Source organism: Festucalex cinctus, chromosome 1 (assembly GCF_051991245.1).
Source record: "Festucalex cinctus isolate MCC-2025b chromosome 1, RoL_Fcin_1.0, whole genome shotgun sequence".
NCBI classification, from domain to species: Eukaryota; Metazoa; Chordata; class Actinopteri; order Syngnathiformes; family Syngnathidae; genus Festucalex; species Festucalex cinctus.
The window spans coordinates 25,002,644-25,022,563 of NC_135411.1; the positions used below are offsets into that span (position 1 = coordinate 25,002,644).

The 19,920-nt window shown below is 39.6% G+C and overlaps 1 protein-coding gene and 1 long non-coding RNA gene across 4 annotated transcripts in view; both read left to right on the forward strand.

Moving 5' to 3' along the window:
• Positions 1–19,920, forward strand: part of LOC144021123 (contactin-associated protein-like 4) — a 96,289-nt gene that overhangs the window by 51,569 nt on the left and 24,800 nt on the right. For all 3 annotated transcript variants that reach the window (XM_077525167.1, XM_077525168.1, XM_077525174.1), the window contains 10 exons: positions 3,765–3,940; positions 4,025–4,150; positions 6,756–7,023; positions 8,110–8,253; positions 8,315–8,489; positions 10,483–10,589; positions 11,849–11,968; positions 12,041–12,241; positions 14,450–14,612; positions 16,949–17,076. In XM_077525167.1, coding sequence (XP_077381293.1) covers positions 3,765–3,940; positions 4,025–4,150; positions 6,756–7,023; positions 8,110–8,253; positions 8,315–8,489; positions 10,483–10,589; positions 11,849–11,968; positions 12,041–12,241; positions 14,450–14,612; positions 16,949–17,076 — 1,608 coding nt within the window. The remainder of the gene's footprint in view (positions 1–3,764; positions 3,941–4,024; positions 4,151–6,755; positions 7,024–8,109; positions 8,254–8,314; positions 8,490–10,482; positions 10,590–11,848; positions 11,969–12,040; positions 12,242–14,449; positions 14,613–16,948; positions 17,077–19,920) is intronic.
• Positions 402–3,757, forward strand: LOC144021148 (uncharacterized). The gene is made up of 3 exons (XR_013284058.1): positions 402–704; positions 1,118–1,348; positions 1,622–3,757. It is a non-coding gene; the product is annotated as an uncharacterized LOC144021148 (long non-coding RNA).

The window sequence follows — 19,920 nt, forward strand, 5'->3', positions numbered from 1 at the left end:
AGATGTTAAAGTCGACCCGTGTTTATCTACTCTATATTTTCTGTTATTGTGTTACTTCCCTTCCCCTTGACGAGCCGGGCGTAACACCGTGGCCGAGTACAGTACGCGCACATAGCATATCTTGCAACTGTGGTCTTTTTATCGACAACGTGAACGTTGTCGACATAACTCACCGGGAACGCAAAATGTTTCCAAACTGGTGACGAGAGAAGCGGGAGCGGCTTGAAGCACCATTGCTGTGTCTGTCCGCGCTTGCCATCATGACTGCAGGAGAAGTCAGCTAACAAGTGCCGTTAGCTAGTAGCTGAATGGCTGCGTCTCATTTGCTTTCCTGGGAGGTGGCGGTGGCGGCGGTGGCGGCGGGCGCGGGGGGGGGGGCATCGAATCGTGTGTCCTCTCTTCTATAGGTCGCTTGCACATGTCGTCACTTCCGCCTCGGATTTCTCGTAGTCGCCATGCTGGGTGGCCTCCATTTACGTAGCGATTCGGTCTAACACGTATCTATCACGTTTGTTTTCTGCGTTTAAAATGGTACATTGTTGCTGTATCGTTGGCTGTTCGAACAAAGCCAAGGGGGAAAATGGTCGGTCTTTTTTCCGAATTCCGAAAATAATTAGGAACCAGGGCCTGGAGACAGAGGAGTGCGGACTCCGGAGGGAAGTCGTTACTTTGGGCTCGTGTGTGCAGCGATCACTTTGTGAGCGGTAAGCTTGTTTACCTTTATTTAATGCATGAGGATTAATAACGTTTCGACCGCCCATATATGGGCAAGTTGCTTATGTTTTGGATTCATGAGCAAGCAAGTTCGGTAGTACAAGCTGGCTAGCGGACGTTAGCCGAAAGCTAACATCGAACATTTTCACCCAAGTAGTGCCAGTGCAAAGTGTTTACTGCTGAAATTGGATTGATTAGTCTTGGGCTTTTAATGCCGATAACATGTTTTTTGGTGGCAAAATGTAAACTTGGAAAAAAAAGAGACAGAAGGGGCTGATGCAAGAAAACAGAGCCCCGGTAGCCTACACATCATGCTAAAGAACTTATTCACGGCCACCCTACTGCGGTAAAATAACCAGTCTTTCCATATTTTATTTGTTTATATATTTGTTTATTTTAACAGGTCGCCCTGCGCCCGTTTTTCTGTCCAATCATCCCGACTGGGCTCCAACATTAAAGTTGGGTCCCAAGTTACAACATCTATGTCTCAGCCCAGTCGGTGCCAAGATATGAACGTGCACAGGAGAGACAAGCAAAGAAAAGACGACTCGAAGTGGCAGAGATTGTTGCAGTTATGCAGCCAGATGGCTCCAGTAACCTGTACCCTCAAGTACTGCTGACATCATTGACTCTGGTATGCCACTCAGAATTCATTACATGATATATTGTATGCATGAGTGAATGTATGTGTTTGTTTGTGTGTGTACACGCACCTTATATTTTAGAGACATTTGGAAGTGTTTATAGAAATAAGTATTTGCCTGTAGCAATGTTCATACATGAAAAAAATGCAACAAAATGTGTACATTTCTTTTACACTGACAAAAAAACTATACTACTTTACTATATTAAACCTATTACTGGTACCGTATTTTTTTGTGATTTTTTTCTTTATTTTTTTCTTTAGGGATCTCATGCCACACCGACTTGATTGCCAATGACATGATGGAAACGAAGGCGAGCATCAAAGCATTGGAGGAGGACAACATGCGACTGTTTGTTTGGCGCTAATAAAGGCAGCGTTTATACAAATTCTATTGTTGGGTTTGTTTACAAAGCTATACATAATACAAATGACAGGATTTGACTCAATGTGCAATATGGTCCCTCTTAAAGTAATGGCATAAATCTCTATTATTTCTAAAAGCACAAAAAATGAAGTGAATAATGATTAGATGTAGTAATTTCAGGGTTAAAAATTGAACTGTTAATTAATGTAGTTTATTTTAGCACAGGTGCCTACCATCCTGAGATGACGGTATGATGTAATGTTGATGGGGTACGCAATGACTTTCATTATGCTATGTACAGAGGAAAAAGTTGCTCTCTTTTAAATTTGTTTAATGAAAGACAAGTACCAGTACTGTGTTTCAGTTTTCCCAATAATCCTTGTTTCACACTTGTCACAAAACCACTGTCCTTTTGGCAGTCTAGATTGGCACACTTCAAGTGATATCATTTGATTTTACAATCTGCTGCAGCACAAAAAACTACTTTATTCCGCATCTTTGAAGTACATGAGCAAGTGGTAGGTGACAGCGGCTGAGCAGGAACACTGGAAGTCCACTGCTGATCTAGTAAATGCTCTCCCGAGCAGTTCAGGTAAGGAGGGGACTTTGGGGGAAAAAAAAAACTCTGGCTTTTCCAGCTGGCCAAAACGAGCGATCTTGGTGGACTCGCTCAATCACACTTTGTCCACACCACAAAGTCGCAGAAGTCCGTCCAGTTAAACTCATCTGTGCCTGAATCTGAAAATATTACAAACATTGTAATGAAAATATGAAACATAGAATTAAATAAGAAACTACAAAAAGTAAAGCCATACATACCTGGTAATAATATTGGTGTTGTCGTGACAAGTGATGGGAATTGTTGCCATCTGGCACCAGACAGAAATTGGGTGTTGTGACAGCCTCCTTAACCGTGAGATCATAAGAAAAGCTGTCAGTATGCTCAGTAGTTACCATGAACACGTTTTATTGTACTGGAAACTGAAACTAAAAATACGTCCTCTGAGAGTGGTTAACCTTAACCATTTAGAATAAGTTGATTAAGTAACATGTAACTAGTGAAAGGGTAGCATTAAATTTAATTAAGCCACGGGGAGGCTGTGCATAGTTACTTTTTATTCTTATACGCTCTGCCATATTTGCCTGTTATAAAATTGTTAGAAAAACCACATCAGGTAAAGCCAGCTGTGCATGTAAACACAATGATAACAGGAAGCCTGAGAACAAATCAACATTTTTGTGTGCAGAATTACCAACACCATGTGGTTTACTTACGTGCAACAGCAACAGTTTCTTCTGATGCGATGTTAAAGTTTACACTCTGTATCCACCCGCTTACAAAATAATTGTAAGCCTCCAGGGATTTGTTGGCGTGTTATGGAGCATGTTGTCAACACGAGGTAGTGAAAAATGTCCAGAGAAGTCACATTTGGCCAGCAAGCTTTCTCCGTCAAAAAAAAAAAATCACCCTTGGTCAGGACGTAATTAGGATCAATCCCGCCACACAGAGACACCTTCTGCCTGTATCGTTGTTTTTGATCTTCCGGTAAATCGTGAAAATACTGCGAAAATTACATCAGGTTGATAAGCTCTACCGTGTAACTCGCGAGTGTACCTTGTGAACCGGTGGACACCCAATATGGCGCCCGAAGGAAAAACTCCCATGATGCATTACGATGTGCAAGCGACCTATTTCGATGCTCGAAATCGTGACGTAATTTCGATCGATTTCGATAAAAAATCGAAATCGTGACACCCTTAATATTTACTAGTATGACTGATTTAAAGAAATAACTGCCACAGTGGCTAAAACATTCCTAACAAAAATTAAACTGCACTATTAAATTAACCACCAGAGGGTGCTAGAATTGCACAAGTGGAATACAACCTTGCCTTTTAACAAATGTGCTTGCGTTTGATATTGTGAAATGACGACGACAATATTGTGGTAATTTTAATATCACGATATATTATCGCCATTATCATTACATCCCTACTTGACACCATATGTTTTTTGTTTTGTTTTGTTTTTCCCCCTAGGGTGGACTTCAAGTCCCAGTCGTCGTCATCTGGCCTCGTTAGGCAGCCTGTTGGATGATCAACAGTGGCACTTGGTGGCCATGGAATGTCACGCTGGCCGGTGCAACCTCACCGTGGATCAACACACAGAGACCGTGGACCTACCGCCACATTTCCACCATTGGCGCGTCCATCAGGTCTTCCGAAAACTCGTCCCCACCATCTGCATTTTTTGTCCTGTCTACATTGTGCTTCACGTTTTCCATCCTGGTGTCTTCCAGCTGAGCGTGGGGGGATTTCCCGACATTCCTGACGAAAGATTCCAAGGCTGCCTCGAGAACTTGATGTACAACCAGCATAACCTGATCGCAATGGCCAGACGGGGCGACCGGCGAGCTTCCGTGACGGTCAGTCAGTGACGGCTTTCTTAATAAGGTCAAACGTCAGACGGACGGCTAGTGATGTCCTTCACATTTGCGCTAATTGGCTTCACATTTAGCCAGCAACATTTGAATAAATGACAGATTTCCTTAAATGTAGAAAGTCTAATAATCCAAGCTACATTGTTTTACTTTTGTTGTTAGCCTTTGCTGTGTAGATGGGGGTTTTAGTGGGGCACTTTTCACCCCCCAAGAACACAACAACACGAACTGCTTCTATGTCCTCCTCGCGTCTTTAGCCTCCGCATACTCGTAACTTTACGGCAACAGTTTCCTGCACAATTTGCAAACGATTTTGTATTTTTTTTAAGCATTATATCTGAGCTCTTGTAGCAAAACAGCCTCCACACGACGAAGCTCACTCCCACTTTGCCGTAGACGCGACAGAACTGGCTGCAGCTCTTGCAGCCTCACACGCTCCGACATTGTTTACTATGCAGCAGTGAACGACGCGTGTACATCCAAATTGACACGAAGACGTATAATGTTACGCATCACGTCAATTTCGCGATATTTCAAATTTTCATCACCCAAAAAAATACACTGGTAATATCGTAGGCGATATGATATGGAACACCCCTAGTTATAGCTACTAGTACCCAAGTATCAAATGAAACACTTTACAACCAGTGAGCAATAAAATTAGTGTATAGCTACTTAGCTATGATACTAAGCAAGTTTAAGTAGGCCTATATGAGTATGAAAAATGCATTTTTAAAACTGATTACAAACAATAAAATTAAGAGTTCACCAGATGCCAAGTATAAAATGAATTAAAATACTACAGCTAGTGAGCAATAAAATTTGGCTAGTTTGGCTAAGTACATCGCTAGAATTTGAATATTTAGCTATGAATGTAAGCTAGTATATATACAAAACTTTTACATTAAGAATGTTTTCAGTGTGGGCGGCATGGTGAATGAGTGGTGAGCACCTCTGCCTCCCAGTACTGAGGACTCGGGTTCGAGTCCAGGCTCCAGCCTTCCTCGGTAGAGTTTGCATGTTCTCCCTGTGCCCGCGTGGGTCTTCTCCGGGTACTCCGGTCTCCTCCCACATTCCAAAGACATGCATGGCAGGTTAATTGGGCGCCCCGAATTGTCCCTAGGTGTGTTTGTGCGTGTGGATGGTTGTTCGTCTCTGTGTGCCCTGCGATTGGCTGGCAACCAGTCCAGGGTGTCCCCCACCTACTGCCTGAAGCTAGCTGGGATAGGCTCCAGCACCCCCGCAACGGTTAAGAAAATGGATGGATGAATGGATGTTTTCAGTGTTTTTCTAGCTATGAAATACATTTTTAAAATGGTTAAAAGCCATTACTTTAAGATCGTTCACAAGATGCCAAGCATTAAATTAAACATCTCGACTTTGTAGCTCGTTAGCTATGATGCTAATTTATTTGATCTGCTTAACAATGCAATGAAAACATCATCCATAAGTCTTACAGACGTAAGAGCATTCAATGGGTCATTAAATGTTTGCATTTCAAATATATATATATTTTTTGTCATCTCAGTGCTGTTCAATAAATGGCATCTTGCCGTCTGACTGCATTGATATATAGGTTATGTTTGTCCCCTATTGGCTTTTTATGATAAATGAGGCGTAAGGGCAAAGTAGTCTCTCAGCATAATGCCTCCATATTGGCCATGTGGACCTCCCTTGATTTTCAAAATTCATACTCACTGGGGAGCATTTCTATTAAAGAAGTTCTCACAAAAATGATGAATACTGGAGGAAGAAAGTGGAGCTATTCGCTTGCTTGGTTAACGCTCCAATGGAGGCTCTTCAAGTGATGATTTCTCTAAAGGACGGAGACAATCTGTTTGTGTGTGTGTGCGTGCATGTGCGCGTGCGTGTGGCGTGGTGACTGCAGCGGCATGTTATTTTTTTTCTTTTTTCCCCTCTAAGGTGACTTTCCATGCCCCTCATGAACCTGATTGCACTCGAACTGCCCCACAAACATTCTTTCCATGTCATCTGTGTGACTGTAGGCAGATTGAAGAGACAATAAAAAAAATAAAATAAAAAAATAAAAATAAAAAATAAAAATACAATGTCAAAAGAAAACAACAGCAATAACTTAACTCCTGGAATGGGAGTCAACAAAAAACAATAACGAAAGACAACGATAGCAATAACATTTGCTGGTGCTTCGTTTTGAGAGGGGACATACAGAGAGAAAGAACACAAATAAATCAATAACAACACCTGGACTGAGAGGGGACAGAGAGAGGAGAGACAACAAAAAGCAAGAAGACAACAATGTTAGTCATTTGGTTGAGGGACTGAACATGAAAATTGACAACAAAAAGCAACAAAAATGTAAATCTGGTCAGTATTGGCATGAGGTCACATTGAATCCCACCATAAACAATCTGTCTTTCATTTGACTTTGCTTTCTAATGCTATTGGCTGCTCATGGTTATGTTAATCTTGCTAATGTCGCGTTTAAGGAGACTTGCTGATGAGGATCACGGTGACCCGAAGTCACACGGACACGCCCCCACCGTGCACTTGATTAATATTCATGTTTTTGCTTTTTTTTTTTTTTTTTTTATGTTTTTATGTCTGCCAGGGCAATGTCACCTTCGCGTGCTCCCACCAGAAACTGGTCGTGGCCGCCACCTTCCCCGGGCCCCGAGGCTTTCTCCAGTTGCCAGCGACTACCGTGCCCGTAGGGGGAGTGTCCGTGGGGCTCCATTTCAGGACGTGGAACCAAGAGGGTCTCCTGTTCACCTTTCAGCTCCCCCGGCAGGGCGGCGTTGTCTGGGTGTACCTGAGCGACGCCCGGCTCCGGCTGCGGGTACAGAAGGCTGACAGGGTGCTGCTGGAGCTCAAGGCAGGTCAGTACAGAGCATGAAGTAAAATGAAAAGTATGTAACTCATTTCCACTTTCACCTAATTTGATCTTAAGTGGGCCTGACCAGTATGTCTATGATATAAGCCAGGGGTGTCAAACATACGGCCCGCAGGCCGGATCAGGCCCGCAAAGGGGTTTAATCCGTCCCGCGAGATAATTTTATAAAGTAAAAAATAAAAAAATGAAAACATACAAATTTTTAATTTCTGGCGCACAGGCAGGTCTGGAATTGCACAAATAATCGGCCCTGGCATTTTGATTCCTGACCACCCTTGGCAACCACATAGCTCTACCACTGATATTTTTTGGTTCAGTTTGCTCTCTATATTGTAAATTGATTAATGGTCTGCTCCTTTGTGGGCAGATCTCTCGGAGTAAAATGGAAGAAAATAATAATTGAATAGCACCACATCGGCCCCAAAAGACACCGGCCCACTGGGCATCTGCCCTGTATGCCGGATGGCCAGTCCAGCCCCGCCCCCAGGCCGTATGTTTGACACCAATGCTCTAAGCAGTGGTGTCAAACTGAATCCCTCGAGGGCCGCAGCCCTACAGGTTTTCGAGGCCTCCCCTTTTCAACACAGCTGATTCATATTTAAGCTCATTAGCAAGCTCTGCAGGAGCCTGATAATTATTCTGATCCTTGAATCAGGTGCGTTGGAGTAGAGAAGCCTAGAAAACATGCAGTGCTCCGGCCCTCGAGGACCGGATCTCGACACATGTGCTCTGGAGAATGACAATATTTTAGAAACTAGTCCAGGAAGGCTCCATAACACCTTGGTCGACGGGATATTTATCCTATCGAAAAAAATGTAACTAACGTGTTGATCGGGGAGGAGTCTTCACAGTGGCCCCCAACATGCTTCGGGCACCTGAAAAGTCTTCCCATTTTCACACCTAGATTGAAGCCCCTGTCATAGGTTTAGGAACAGATTAGGTTAAGGTTCAATTGGGGATAAGGTCTATGTTAGGGTTGTTAGGTTTGGAGCTTTTTAACGGATATGTAAAAAAAATCAAAATCAAAATCCATGCATTACTTAATTGTGAGTCTGTGTGGTCTGGTCGTTAGCATCCGGTCTGGATGATGGTCAGTGGCATTCGGTGGATCTGAAGTCTAGACGAGGGCACCTGAGCATCAGCGTGGACAAAGACGACATGGCTCACTCCAGTCCTTCCTTTACCGTCGCCATCGAGAGGGAGCTCTTCTTCGGAGGTAGGCAAATATACGACGTTATCGTACTTCTACGCAGTTACACTTGAAATTGTTGTTTAAGGTTGTCCTGCGGAGGACGAGAGGCGGGAGGACTGCACGAACCCTTTTGCCTCCTTCCAAGGTTGCCTTCGCCAGCTGACCCTCGACCAACAACATGTGGACCTAATCCTGGTGCAGCAGAGGATGCTGGGAAACTACAGCGACCTCCTGATCGACATGTGCGGCATCACGGACAGGTCGGTTTCGAACATGGAATTCAGTCCATGCTATGCTAAGGAATTAGATTGCTGGCTAAGCAACATCAAATTTAATGTTCTATAATAGTTTAATGATTTTAAACCTTCAATGTTCTCTTCACCCCTTATGTAGCCTTACATCATGTTTAGTGTTCTTTACAACTCTGACATAACATATTTAGATAATATTTAATGTTCAATACAATTCTAATCTACTGTATTTGCATTATGTTTAATAGCTATACAAATGACATATTTAATGTTCTGTACAGTTCTAAAGTAGCATATTTTATTGTACATTACTGTATATGTAATGTCTGATACAACTCACATTTACTGTATTCACATTTTTAATATCTAAACAAATAACATAATAATGTAGCAATGTTTCTTACAATTCTGATGTACCAGATGTACAGTACTGTACAGCATATTAAATGTTATACACAACCTCAATTTACTGTATATTTAAATCATAACAAATATTCTATAAGCCTTTAAGATTATAGACAGTCCCCTTTTACAGCTCTTGTGTATTAATTTACATAACAATGAAGGTTCATACAAACCCAATATGTATTTAATGCTCTCTATAAAACTGCATTCTACATGATTACATTTTATTTCATTTTCTATCCACCTCTAATGTAGCATGTTTACGTTTTGAATGTCTACGCAGCTCTCTTAATATTTACAGTACATGCTTAATGTATATGTAATGTTTAAAGTTACATTTCCTCATAGGTTTGTATAAGTCATTTGGCAACATCACAATAGACTCATGGAGTAATAAAAAAAAAAAAAATCACGTGTATCACTTGAATCACGTGACTTTAATCCAGCCTCAGCCTCTCAATCAGAGCGCTAACGTCACACGGAGTGATGCTGCCGAAGCAGAACTAATCGTTTAGTTTGGTCTGGCTGCCGAATCGTCGCTCAATTAACGTGACGTTCACAACAATTATCAAGCCTGTAGGGCGTAAAAAAAAACACGAGGCTATAAACGTGTTGGGAATAAAACGAGCCAACGCTTAACGAAGCGAGCTGGCGTCCTTGCCTAGGTCACGACTCCTTCATTTTGCATCCGCGGTGTTGTTAGCGGTTAGCGCATTGCAGCCATACGCTTGGTGATCGCGCTGATTGAATTGAACGCAAGTCAGGTGGAAAATGTCGTTTTTCAACAGAGGGTCAGCGCGGTAGTCATACTCCACGGGAGCTTATTATTGCGCCCAACAACTCTCCAGTAACTGTAGCAGATCAGGAACTAAACGTCACCATTCGGGTCAAATGAATCAAAAAGTCAAATTAATTTTAAGGGTGAGCAGCAAGGCTACATATTCACAAATGCATTTTTGTTTTTTTGTTTTAACACATTCATTGCCAGACCAGCAAAAAAAATGCATAATTTGACATCTTTTTCCGTCAATGGCAGTGAATGAGTTAAACGTGGTAAAAATCAATGAAGCAATTCTAAATTGTTGATATAATGTACAGCAGGGGTGTCCAAACTTTCTCCTCTGAGGGCCACAGACAGAAAAATTGAAAGCTGCAAGGGCCACTTTGATTTTTTTTTAAAGTTATTTATTAACACATTCATTGCCATACCAGCAAAAAAAATGCATCATTTGACGTCTTTTTCCGTCAATGGCAGTGAATGAGTTAAATATATACATTTTTTTTTCAATGGGCTAAAAAAGGGCTAAAAACAAGAAACTACAATTGGGGGTGGGGACTTCAATACTGTGCGTATTTTATCGTTCATCAGTGACTAAATTAATATAAAAAAAACAACAACTAAAAAGTGTGTGTGTGTGTGTGTGGGGGGGGGTCTTAATAGATTAGATTAAAATTATATCTGAATTTTGGAAAGTTCAGTAGGCTGTACAGTAATGGATGTTTTCTTTTGTACATCCTCGCCTTCGAAACTTTTCCAACTTTACTTTGACCATAAACACACACAAAATGTGCGTTATTTACTTTTCTGCGTTTTCAGGTGTTCTCCGAGTCGCTGCGAGCACGGCGGGCGCTGCACTCAATCCTGGACGCACTTCCACTGCAACTGCAGCGACAGCGGCTATGGCGGCGCCACCTGCCACAGCTGTGAGCCACTGCGGCCTCGGTCTCCTAAATAAAAATATCGGAAAATAAATAAATAAAAGAGAAGCTCAGCCGGAGTCAGCACGCTGCAACATTTCATTTGGATCAGCTGCTGTATTTCTTTTGAAGTCGCTTTGCACAGCCAAAAAAATAGATTGACCACCAGCTATTAAATGTCTTAAATGGTTTTGGAGGGGGGAAAAAAGACCCAAAAAGTTAAGTGACCCCAAAACGGAAAACATTTACAAAAATACTTGTTAGCTACACTAGAGATTGTATAATGTTTTTCAAGTTTGCGAAAAAAAAATCAAGTGTATATTCCAGAAGACAAACCGCTCAGCCCCCACATTTTTTTTTTTTTTTTTTTTAAACGAAAATATGTTAGTTTCGTTATGGACTCTAAAATGTCTTTCATGTAGGGGTGTCAGGCGTTTAAAATTTTAATCGTAATTAATCTCATGACTTCAATAGTTAACTCATGATCTGTTCTAAATGTATGATATTTAATTTTTCTAACTTTTCATACTCTTGTTAACACAAAACACAAGAAATATGGCTGCATCTTTTAGTCACTTAAAATTGAGTTAAAATTAAAAAGATGTACTGTACTGTGAAAAAAAAAAAGTTTGATATTGATTTGTGTTGAGGTCATTTTTCTGCCACCAGATGGCATAATTGCATTTGTAAGACGTTGGTGACAGCTCAGTGCATTTTTCTTTTCATATTAAAAGCCATCTAATCTTTAACATGAAGTAACTTGTGAAATTCTGCACATTTTTTAAATTGTAAAATACAACTTGACTCTAGTCTCCACAATTGTATGCATTATTATTAAATTCATTACTGCAAAATTCTGATGTGTACATGCCTGCTGCATTGCAACCGGAATTCGCCCAGTACAGACTTTCCAAGGAAGGGGCGGTCATTTATCACGGGAAAAAAATATTTAAAAATATTAGTGGCGTGAAAGAAACTATAAATTAACTCAAGATTAACGCATTAATTTTGACACCCTTTCATGTATCAGGGAAAAAAAATCTAATCTAATTTATAATTAGCAGAGTATTTTTCTAGACAATTCTGGAAACATTCCTTGTATAACCTCAAGGGTGTTTCACTAAATGCTGTAAATGTTCCTGTTATGTAGCTATAAAATAGGAAGAAAACTGGCTAATGAAATTCCGGAGGTTGTTGAACTGAACTTTGTTGACTCAATCCGCTCAGCTGCCTTCTGGAAACTTTTCTACTTGTTTCTCTGCTAGCGGTGTACGAACAATCCTGCGAGGCGTACAAACACAATGGCAACACGTCGGGATATTTCTACATTGACGTGGACGGCAGCGGCCCCATCAAACCGCAGTTGGTTTACTGCAACATTACAGGTGACACGCTCATTGTTTGTATGATTAACATCCATCTGGTTGTTTTATTTTATCTTCCATTTTGTCCACCAGAGGACAACATTTGGATGGAGATCGGGCACAACTACACCGAACTGACCCCAGTGAGGCCCTCTAGTGGTGAACATCAACACATTGTGCGACTGCACTACTCTGCCAGTGAGGAGCAGCTGGTGGCTGTAATCGGCCAGTCAGACCACTGCCAACAGGAAATGGCCTACCACTGCAGGAAGTCCCGCCTTCTCAACACTCCAGGCAAAGATATTTTTTTCATTGATGAAGATGAGTCAGCAAAGTAAAAGAACAGTCTGGAAAAGAAAAGTTGGAAGAGGCCTGAAAGATGATTCTGAAAAGATGAGTAAAGAAAGTAAAGTAATCTGAAAAGAAGTAGTGTCAATTTTGTCAGCCATTTTTAAATTTAATCTCAGTTTTAGTCCAGTTTCAGTCACGCTTGTTAGTTTTTAACAGAGTCAGCCTCATCCTGGTTTTATTTAGTCCATTTTTAGTGGACTATAAATCTAACATTTTAGCCTTTATTCATTATTTAGTCCAAGAAAGCATAATTTTGTTAGTCTGGTTTTAGTCAACGTTTTAGTCAGGACAATCATTTTAAGCCCTGTGTATTTTTTGTCAGCAGATAGTTGATCTGCTCAACATTATTTCACAGAAAATGTTCTCTCATCTTTTTGATTAAAAAAATAAATAAATAAAAATAACAACACACAATTACAGTATATCAACAATGGCTCCATGCTACAAACTAGTAAATTAGCCAGCAAATTAGCCGTTGGATTAATATTATTGTTGGAACGTTATAGCCGCCGGATTAATGTTACGTTACAACTATAATTTACTTTTTTTTTTTTTTAACCTTTATCAGTGAATCCACTTCCTGTCTGTCCCATGTTTGTACATGTTGCACTCATTAGCTGCAGATTTGAAAGGGGGTGTGTCAGTATGTATCACATGACAGTGTCAGTGACAGATTAGCAGAGACATGATTTTACAAAATCACAACATTTTTGTCTCGTTTTTGTTCATGAAGTAAAATGTCCAGATTTCAGTCAAGTACATTTTCATCTCGTCTTCATTAGTCGACAAAAATGTATACTGATTTTGGCCCAGTTATTGTTTATTAATGAGGGTTTTAGTCTAGTCTAGTTTTTGTCCGGTGAAAAATGTGTGTTGTCGAAATTATTTTTGTTTAGTTTTTGTTGACGAAATTAACACTAGAAAGAAGAGTCCAAAAGAACAGTCATTCCCACCACCATGCACATAGCTGATGGTGATAGTAATAATAATGCATTCAATGAATTGATTTCTACAATGATTCAGAGGTTTCCATGCACGCTCTCGTCATACTGTATATATGAATGAAATACGATGAATCCACCACACATATCTATGGAGTGCAGAATTGATCTGCCTGCACCTTGACCAAATTCACTAAAATCATATTAATGCCACCTGTGCCACAACTTAGACCTGCTCTGAGCTGGTCTAAAGTCTGGTCTACATTTAGTCACCACAGTGTCAGGTGCGCCGGAGGGGACATGTAAAAGAAAATGCCCTCAATCCACCCGAACAACCAGCATGGCACAATATGATCTGACAAATTTCCAAACAAAACTAGACTTGCCATGGCACGTAAATCAAGATGTGCCAATTTTTAATGTCGAGTACACATGCATGTTCTAGATTGCTAAGAGTCAAAAACGTAAACTTAAGAAAGAAAAGAGTCAGAAAACAGGAGTCTGGAAAGTAAATTCTGAATTGATGAGTCAGAAGAGTCCAGAAAAGAAGAGCCAAGTAGTCAGAATAGTCAGAAAAGTAGAGTCAGGAGAGTAGAGTCTGAAAGTAAACCTAAGGAAAAAGAAAAGACCAAACAAAAATGGATCTCGAAAAAGTTTCCCGAAATGTACAGACAGTCGCTTAAGAGGAAGAGCTTTAACTGAAGAGGATAAATCAAAGAGGAGTCAGAAGAAAAGGGCTCAAGAATGAATCAGAAAGAAAAGCAACATAACAACCACCCTACCTTCAAAAAGTCTAAAAAGAAGAGCCCGACTCAAAAAGTTTGAGAAGAAGAGTCAACAAAGAAAAATCAGGAAAGAACTAAAGCGTCTTGAGAGCCGGGGTAAAAAAAAAAAAAAGAAGTCGAGTTGTAAAACAAGAGTCAGAAAAGAGTCGAGTTGTAAAACAAGAGTCAGAAAAGAGTCGAGTTGTAAAACAAGAGTCAGAAAAGAGTCGAGTTGTAAAACAAGAGTCAGAAAAGAGTCGAGTTGTAAAACAAGAGTCAGAAAAGAGTCGAGTTGTAAATGAAGAGTCAGAAAAGAGTCGAGTTGTAAAACAAGAGTCAGAAAAGAGTCGAGTTGTAAATGAAGAGTCAGAAAAGAATCGAGTTGTAAAAGAAGAGTCAGAAAAGTAGCCGTTGTTTGACATGTTCATGTTTGTGGTGAATTCCAGATGGCTCGCCCTTGAGCTGGTGGCTCGGCGGCGCCGCTCCAGGTGGCCGTCAGAATTATTGGGCCGGAGCTCAGCCGGGCAGCCAGCAGTGCGCATGTGGCCTGCAGGGAGACTGCTTGGACCCCAAACGTTACTGCAACTGTGACGCTGACAGCGCAGAATGGTAAATACACATAAATAGTCAGCACTAAAAACATGTGTAGTTAATGATAAAAAGTGTTAAAGATGCTGCATTATTAGTACTTATTTGGTGTATCATTAAAAGTGTCTGTCCATCCCACATGGGCCTCACAAACACAAAAACGAACAGTAAGCAGATACTTGAACCAATACTTGAGTTTTTCTTCTCTGCAAATAAATATACAGCTACATCAGACTATTTACAAAATAATTGCCTCTTCAAATCATGTTGCCAAGGGCAATTAAAAAAAAATGCTATTCATTTTCAGTAAGTGACACAAACAACATGTCTGCTCCTCTTCTGGGATAGATTGGATGTGTGCAGTTTCCATAGGCAGAGTACCAGACCTCAACAGAGACTATCTCTGGTTCTGGTCAGGCTCAATGTGACATACTGTAAAATTCAGCACCAAAATGCTCTTTCAATGAAATATATGTTCAGAGCTTTCTTTTAGCTGTGCTTATGATACATTTCAAAATAAAATTCTTTAACTTGTCAAACATTACATCTCAATTTATTCAGATAAACTGGAGATCAGCATAAAAAAAAATCCACCTGCAAATATATTTTTTATTAGAGGAGCATATACATGTAATGTGATTAATTAGAGTTGTATTGAAATCAAATTCAAATTCGGACCTTGAGTGATAAATGGATGAGCTGACTATAAGCAGTATGTTTGGTGGAAATTAATCTGCTCTCACTTACTGCACCTTCATGGCTGATTTGTTCCTTCTGCATTGAAGCAGTACAACAATACATTTAAAAAACAAAACAAAAACAGACTTAGTCTATCTCATCTAAATTAACTCAGTTTTGTCTAAAAACAACAACAAAAAACAAGACTTTCAATCTTGAGGCAACAAAATGATGCATGGCTCCCGCAGAGTGAGGGAAGAGGCGGGTTTTTACAACACTACTCAATTGTCCAAGATAGATAATCAATTTGTTCTCAAGCCAATTTCAACACTTTAAATTGGTTAATAATCTGTGAAAATAACAAATGACATGGGGACAGACCGATGGTATTGATTTGTGAAAAACATCAAATTGGCCATATTTGGACAGGTTTCTGCTTAATAACAGTGGCGATTGCTACATGAGAGGTGAATAGTCAATAAAATGTTAGTTGTATAACATCAGTTATTAGACATTAGGGGTGTAAAAAAAAAAAATCGATTCGGCGATATATCGCGATACTACATCGCGCGATTCTCGAATCGATTCAATAAAAAAAATCGATTTTTTTTTTTTTTTTTTTTTTTTTTTTTTTTTTTTTTTTTTTTTAAAGAGCTCAGAATTGTTCATTCGGTAGTCTTACCGATTCAACGTCTTATCATCATTGCCTTTTTTATTTATTTATTTTTTATTTTTTGTGTGTTGTGAAACTTCCATTTTTAATGGAAAAATATTCAACAAAACGTCTGACTTCGGGTTAGGATTCACACCTTGGGCATGGAAGAATGTTATATGAACGGAACATTAAGCCTTAATATTTTATTTTAATGCTGTTCAAACATGAAACAGATTACAACCTCTATAAGACTGAAATTTCAGATAAATAAATAATACATTTTCATATAAATCTTACACTCTACAAGCTTACTGATTAGTATTTTCTAAATTTGAATGAAAAAAATCGCAACAATCGACTTATAAATTCGTATCGGGATTAATCGGTATCGAATCGAATCGTGACCTGTGAATCGTGATACGAATCGAATCATCAGGTACTAGGCAATTCACACCCCTATTAGACATTATGGTAACTAGTGTGATCATGTGTAAATGTGCTATATTAGAAATGTATATAACATAGCCATAAATGTAAACACATTGAACACTTTTTGGATCTTTAACTGAGCTATTCAGATTTTTTTGTTTTTGTAAATAACAACACATGAAGAACCTTCAAAATCCTAACAAAAGCTTTTCCATAAACATTGAAGACTGTTTTTGCAAATATTTTGCACAAACCCAAGATTCCGTTTTCAGGGTTTTCCTCGACAATGTAAGACATTTTACAGTCTTCAGCTAACCGAACATAAATGTTTTATGATGAGGCCGTACATGTTGCGTTTTATGCATTTGCTCTTTGCAACCTCCTATTTTTTATTCACACTGTTAGTACTTGCGCTTTATATTTTCCTGTCATTTCTCAGCTCAAATGTCGATTTCTAGTGGCTCAATGTTTCTATATTTTATACAAGGTGCTACCTTTTGGTCCTGGATTGAATTTGCACAGACATGCATGACATGATAACTATAAATAATAAAGCAGCAAATGTAATAATCATACTGTATTTTCCTTCCTGCAGGGCTGTGGACTCGGGTTTGCTGATCCACAAGGAGAGCCTCCCTGTGCGGTCCCTGGTACTGGGCGATGTGTGGCGGCCTGCGTCGGAGGCCGCTTACAGGGTGGGGCCACTGCGTTGCCATGGCGACAGTAAGTCCAGTTGCCTATGGAAATTAATAAGTCATGCATACAATGGAAAACCGTGCAGAAATATTCATACACTAGTTAAATAGAGTCACATGGGGATGATTGCGCATAAGTGGTTGAGCAGTTGGACTGTGACAAAAAGGCCACGGGTTTGAATCCCACATACATTATGCATATGAATCTGATATTTTAGGCTGGATTTATAGTGCAAGTCCAATAATCAATCCATTTCTGATTTCATGCCCAATTTAGATTTATTTATTTTACATTTTAAAGCTGCTCTATGTAGGATTTTGTCCAAGAACACATTCTCAAGAGCCTTTTTAAATTTGACCATTATGACTCATACATCTTCTAATTAGCAGATTAACACCGCAACTATTCACAACGGGTGCTCGCATCTGCAAGCATCTGGCCCAGTGGTCTCCCAAAGTACGACCCGGGGGCCATTTGCAGCCCACCATACATTTTTGGGCAGCATATATATTAAAAATAATTTTTGACATGGCCACAATGCTATTTTTTTTAAGAGGGTGGATTTAACTTTTCTAGCTATGCAAAGACAAGACATAAATTTGCAGCTAAAATCGTAACTGGATTTCTGTTTGTACGACGGTGGAGAGCAAGATAATTCAGTTTCAGAAACAAGCAATGGTTTCATCCACTTGCTGCTTAGTGTCAAGGACTGATTTGTGAAAATATCACATTAATGGTTCTGACATTAATGTGTATAGTCAGTTTACTACAGATTGTCCTTGTTGTGGTTTAGAATGTTGAGTTAGGATTCAGCTGTTGTGCAATATAGTGGCAACTGAGATCACCCCAAAACCTAAACAAAATAAATCCTGAACTTGACGTATGACCGTTAAAAATAATAAATAATTAACTACATTATATCAACAATGTATAATTGTTTCATTGATTTTACCGTGTTTAATAAATAATTTACAGTAAAAACAACAATGGCCCTTGCATCTTTCTAATTTTTTGTATGTGGATCTCGGAAGCAAAGTTTGGGCCTGCTCCGGCCAATAGTTTTCAGACTAGATTTAGGTTCAATTTTCCCGCCCTCTTTCTGCGGTTGTGACGTCACGCTAACGTTCTCATGCTAGCTGATTATCTCACAGAGTCGCGATCAGGAGTGAGTATTTTGCTGTAATGGATTCTACATTTGCTCAGAAAAGATCGACATCTAGCATGTCCAAGACATCCACAGTTACTCCACAGAAGGCTTAAAAAAGAAAAAGAAAAACCATGACAAGTGCCACAAAAATATTGAAACTTGAAAGTGACCGACACCGGGTAAGAACTAGAGTAAAGATTGATTTCACATTTGAGCGGTGGAGAGAGATGAGATCTAACTTAGGCTTGAAAAGTGATGCACAAATGTCTTTCTTTCTACTCCAAAGGTAAGAAGTGATGATAGTGGCATTTAGAAAGAAATGTGTTGTGTTGTTTTCAAATAGCAGTTGCCTCAAGCTTGCCCACTTTTCAGTCGTAACCGAGGATGAAAGTGAAGTGGACGGCGACATTTAGCGTGACAGAAAAGCCAAAAATGGATGAAATTGAAAAGTATGATGTTATGAAGAAAAGACATTCCATTCAGGCTAAATGTTGCCTTTTTTTGCTCGGTGATGACAGACTCTTGTAGCTACGGCATACCACTACAATGAATTGTCCCATGTCAAGTATATTGCAGACCTACAGTTTCTCAAACAATAATTGTATAAAACTTTTCTGACTTCTGTAAACATAGCTAATTGGTTATGACATTGCAGCCACTGTGTTGAGTCCTCAGAAATAAATCTGTGCTTGTACGAGTGTGCGTGTGAAGGCGGGAGTGTGCGATTTCTTTTTTTGGCCACACATGGCAGTAGCGAGTCGAAATTCAATTTCCTACATAGAGCAGCTTTAAGTGCACAGTTAGACCACAGTTGATGTCTAAAACATCACTAATATATCTTATTTAATGTTTGGAGTTTAGAGAGATGAGTCAGAAGAGATGAACTGGGAAAAGATTCTGAATAAGAAGAGTCGGAAAAGAACATGTGGAAAAGCTGAATCAGGAAAGGAGCCTGAAAAAATAGTCTGGAAAGAACAGTCCGGTTCAAAAGTGTCCAAAATTAGTCAGAGATGAAGTGTCTGGATGAGGAGAGTCAGAAGAGGAGTAGGAAAAGATTAATTATGAAGGGAGTCTCTAAAGAAGAGTCCTGATTCAAGATTCTGAATGAAAGAGTTGAAAAGTCTGAAAATTTGAAATAATAATAATAATGGAACCAAGAGAATCAAAGAGTCAGAATTGAAGAGTCCAAATTGATAAGGAATCTGAAAAGAAGGGTCAGAGTCAAAGAGTCTGCAAAGATTCATCTTCATCAAAAAGTCAGAGAAGAAGAGTTACATAAGAAATTAGTCTGAAAACTCGTTGGCTGAAAAAAAAAAATCCTAATTCAAGTGTCAGACAGAAAGAGTCAAGAAGAGTCCTGAAAGCAAAAATAAGTATCAAAGTGTCGTAGAAGATAAGTGAGCAAAGAAAGGTCTGAATCAAAGAGTCAACAAAGAAGACTTGCATCAAAGAGTCTGATTCAAAGAGTCGGATGGGGGAAGACAATTAAAAAAAAGCATCAGAGTCAAAGTCTAACAAGAAGTTTGAACCGAAGTGTCAAAGAAGAACAGTCTGGAAAAGAATAGTCGGGGAAAGAAGAGTCAAAATTGGAGAATTGCCATAGACAAGTCAGACAAACAAGATCGTTTATGCAAACGTCTGAATGCAAAAATCCATATTGAAGAGACCGGATCAAAGAGTCTGAATTGTAGAATCAAGAAAGTACTCTCAATCAAAGCGTCAGA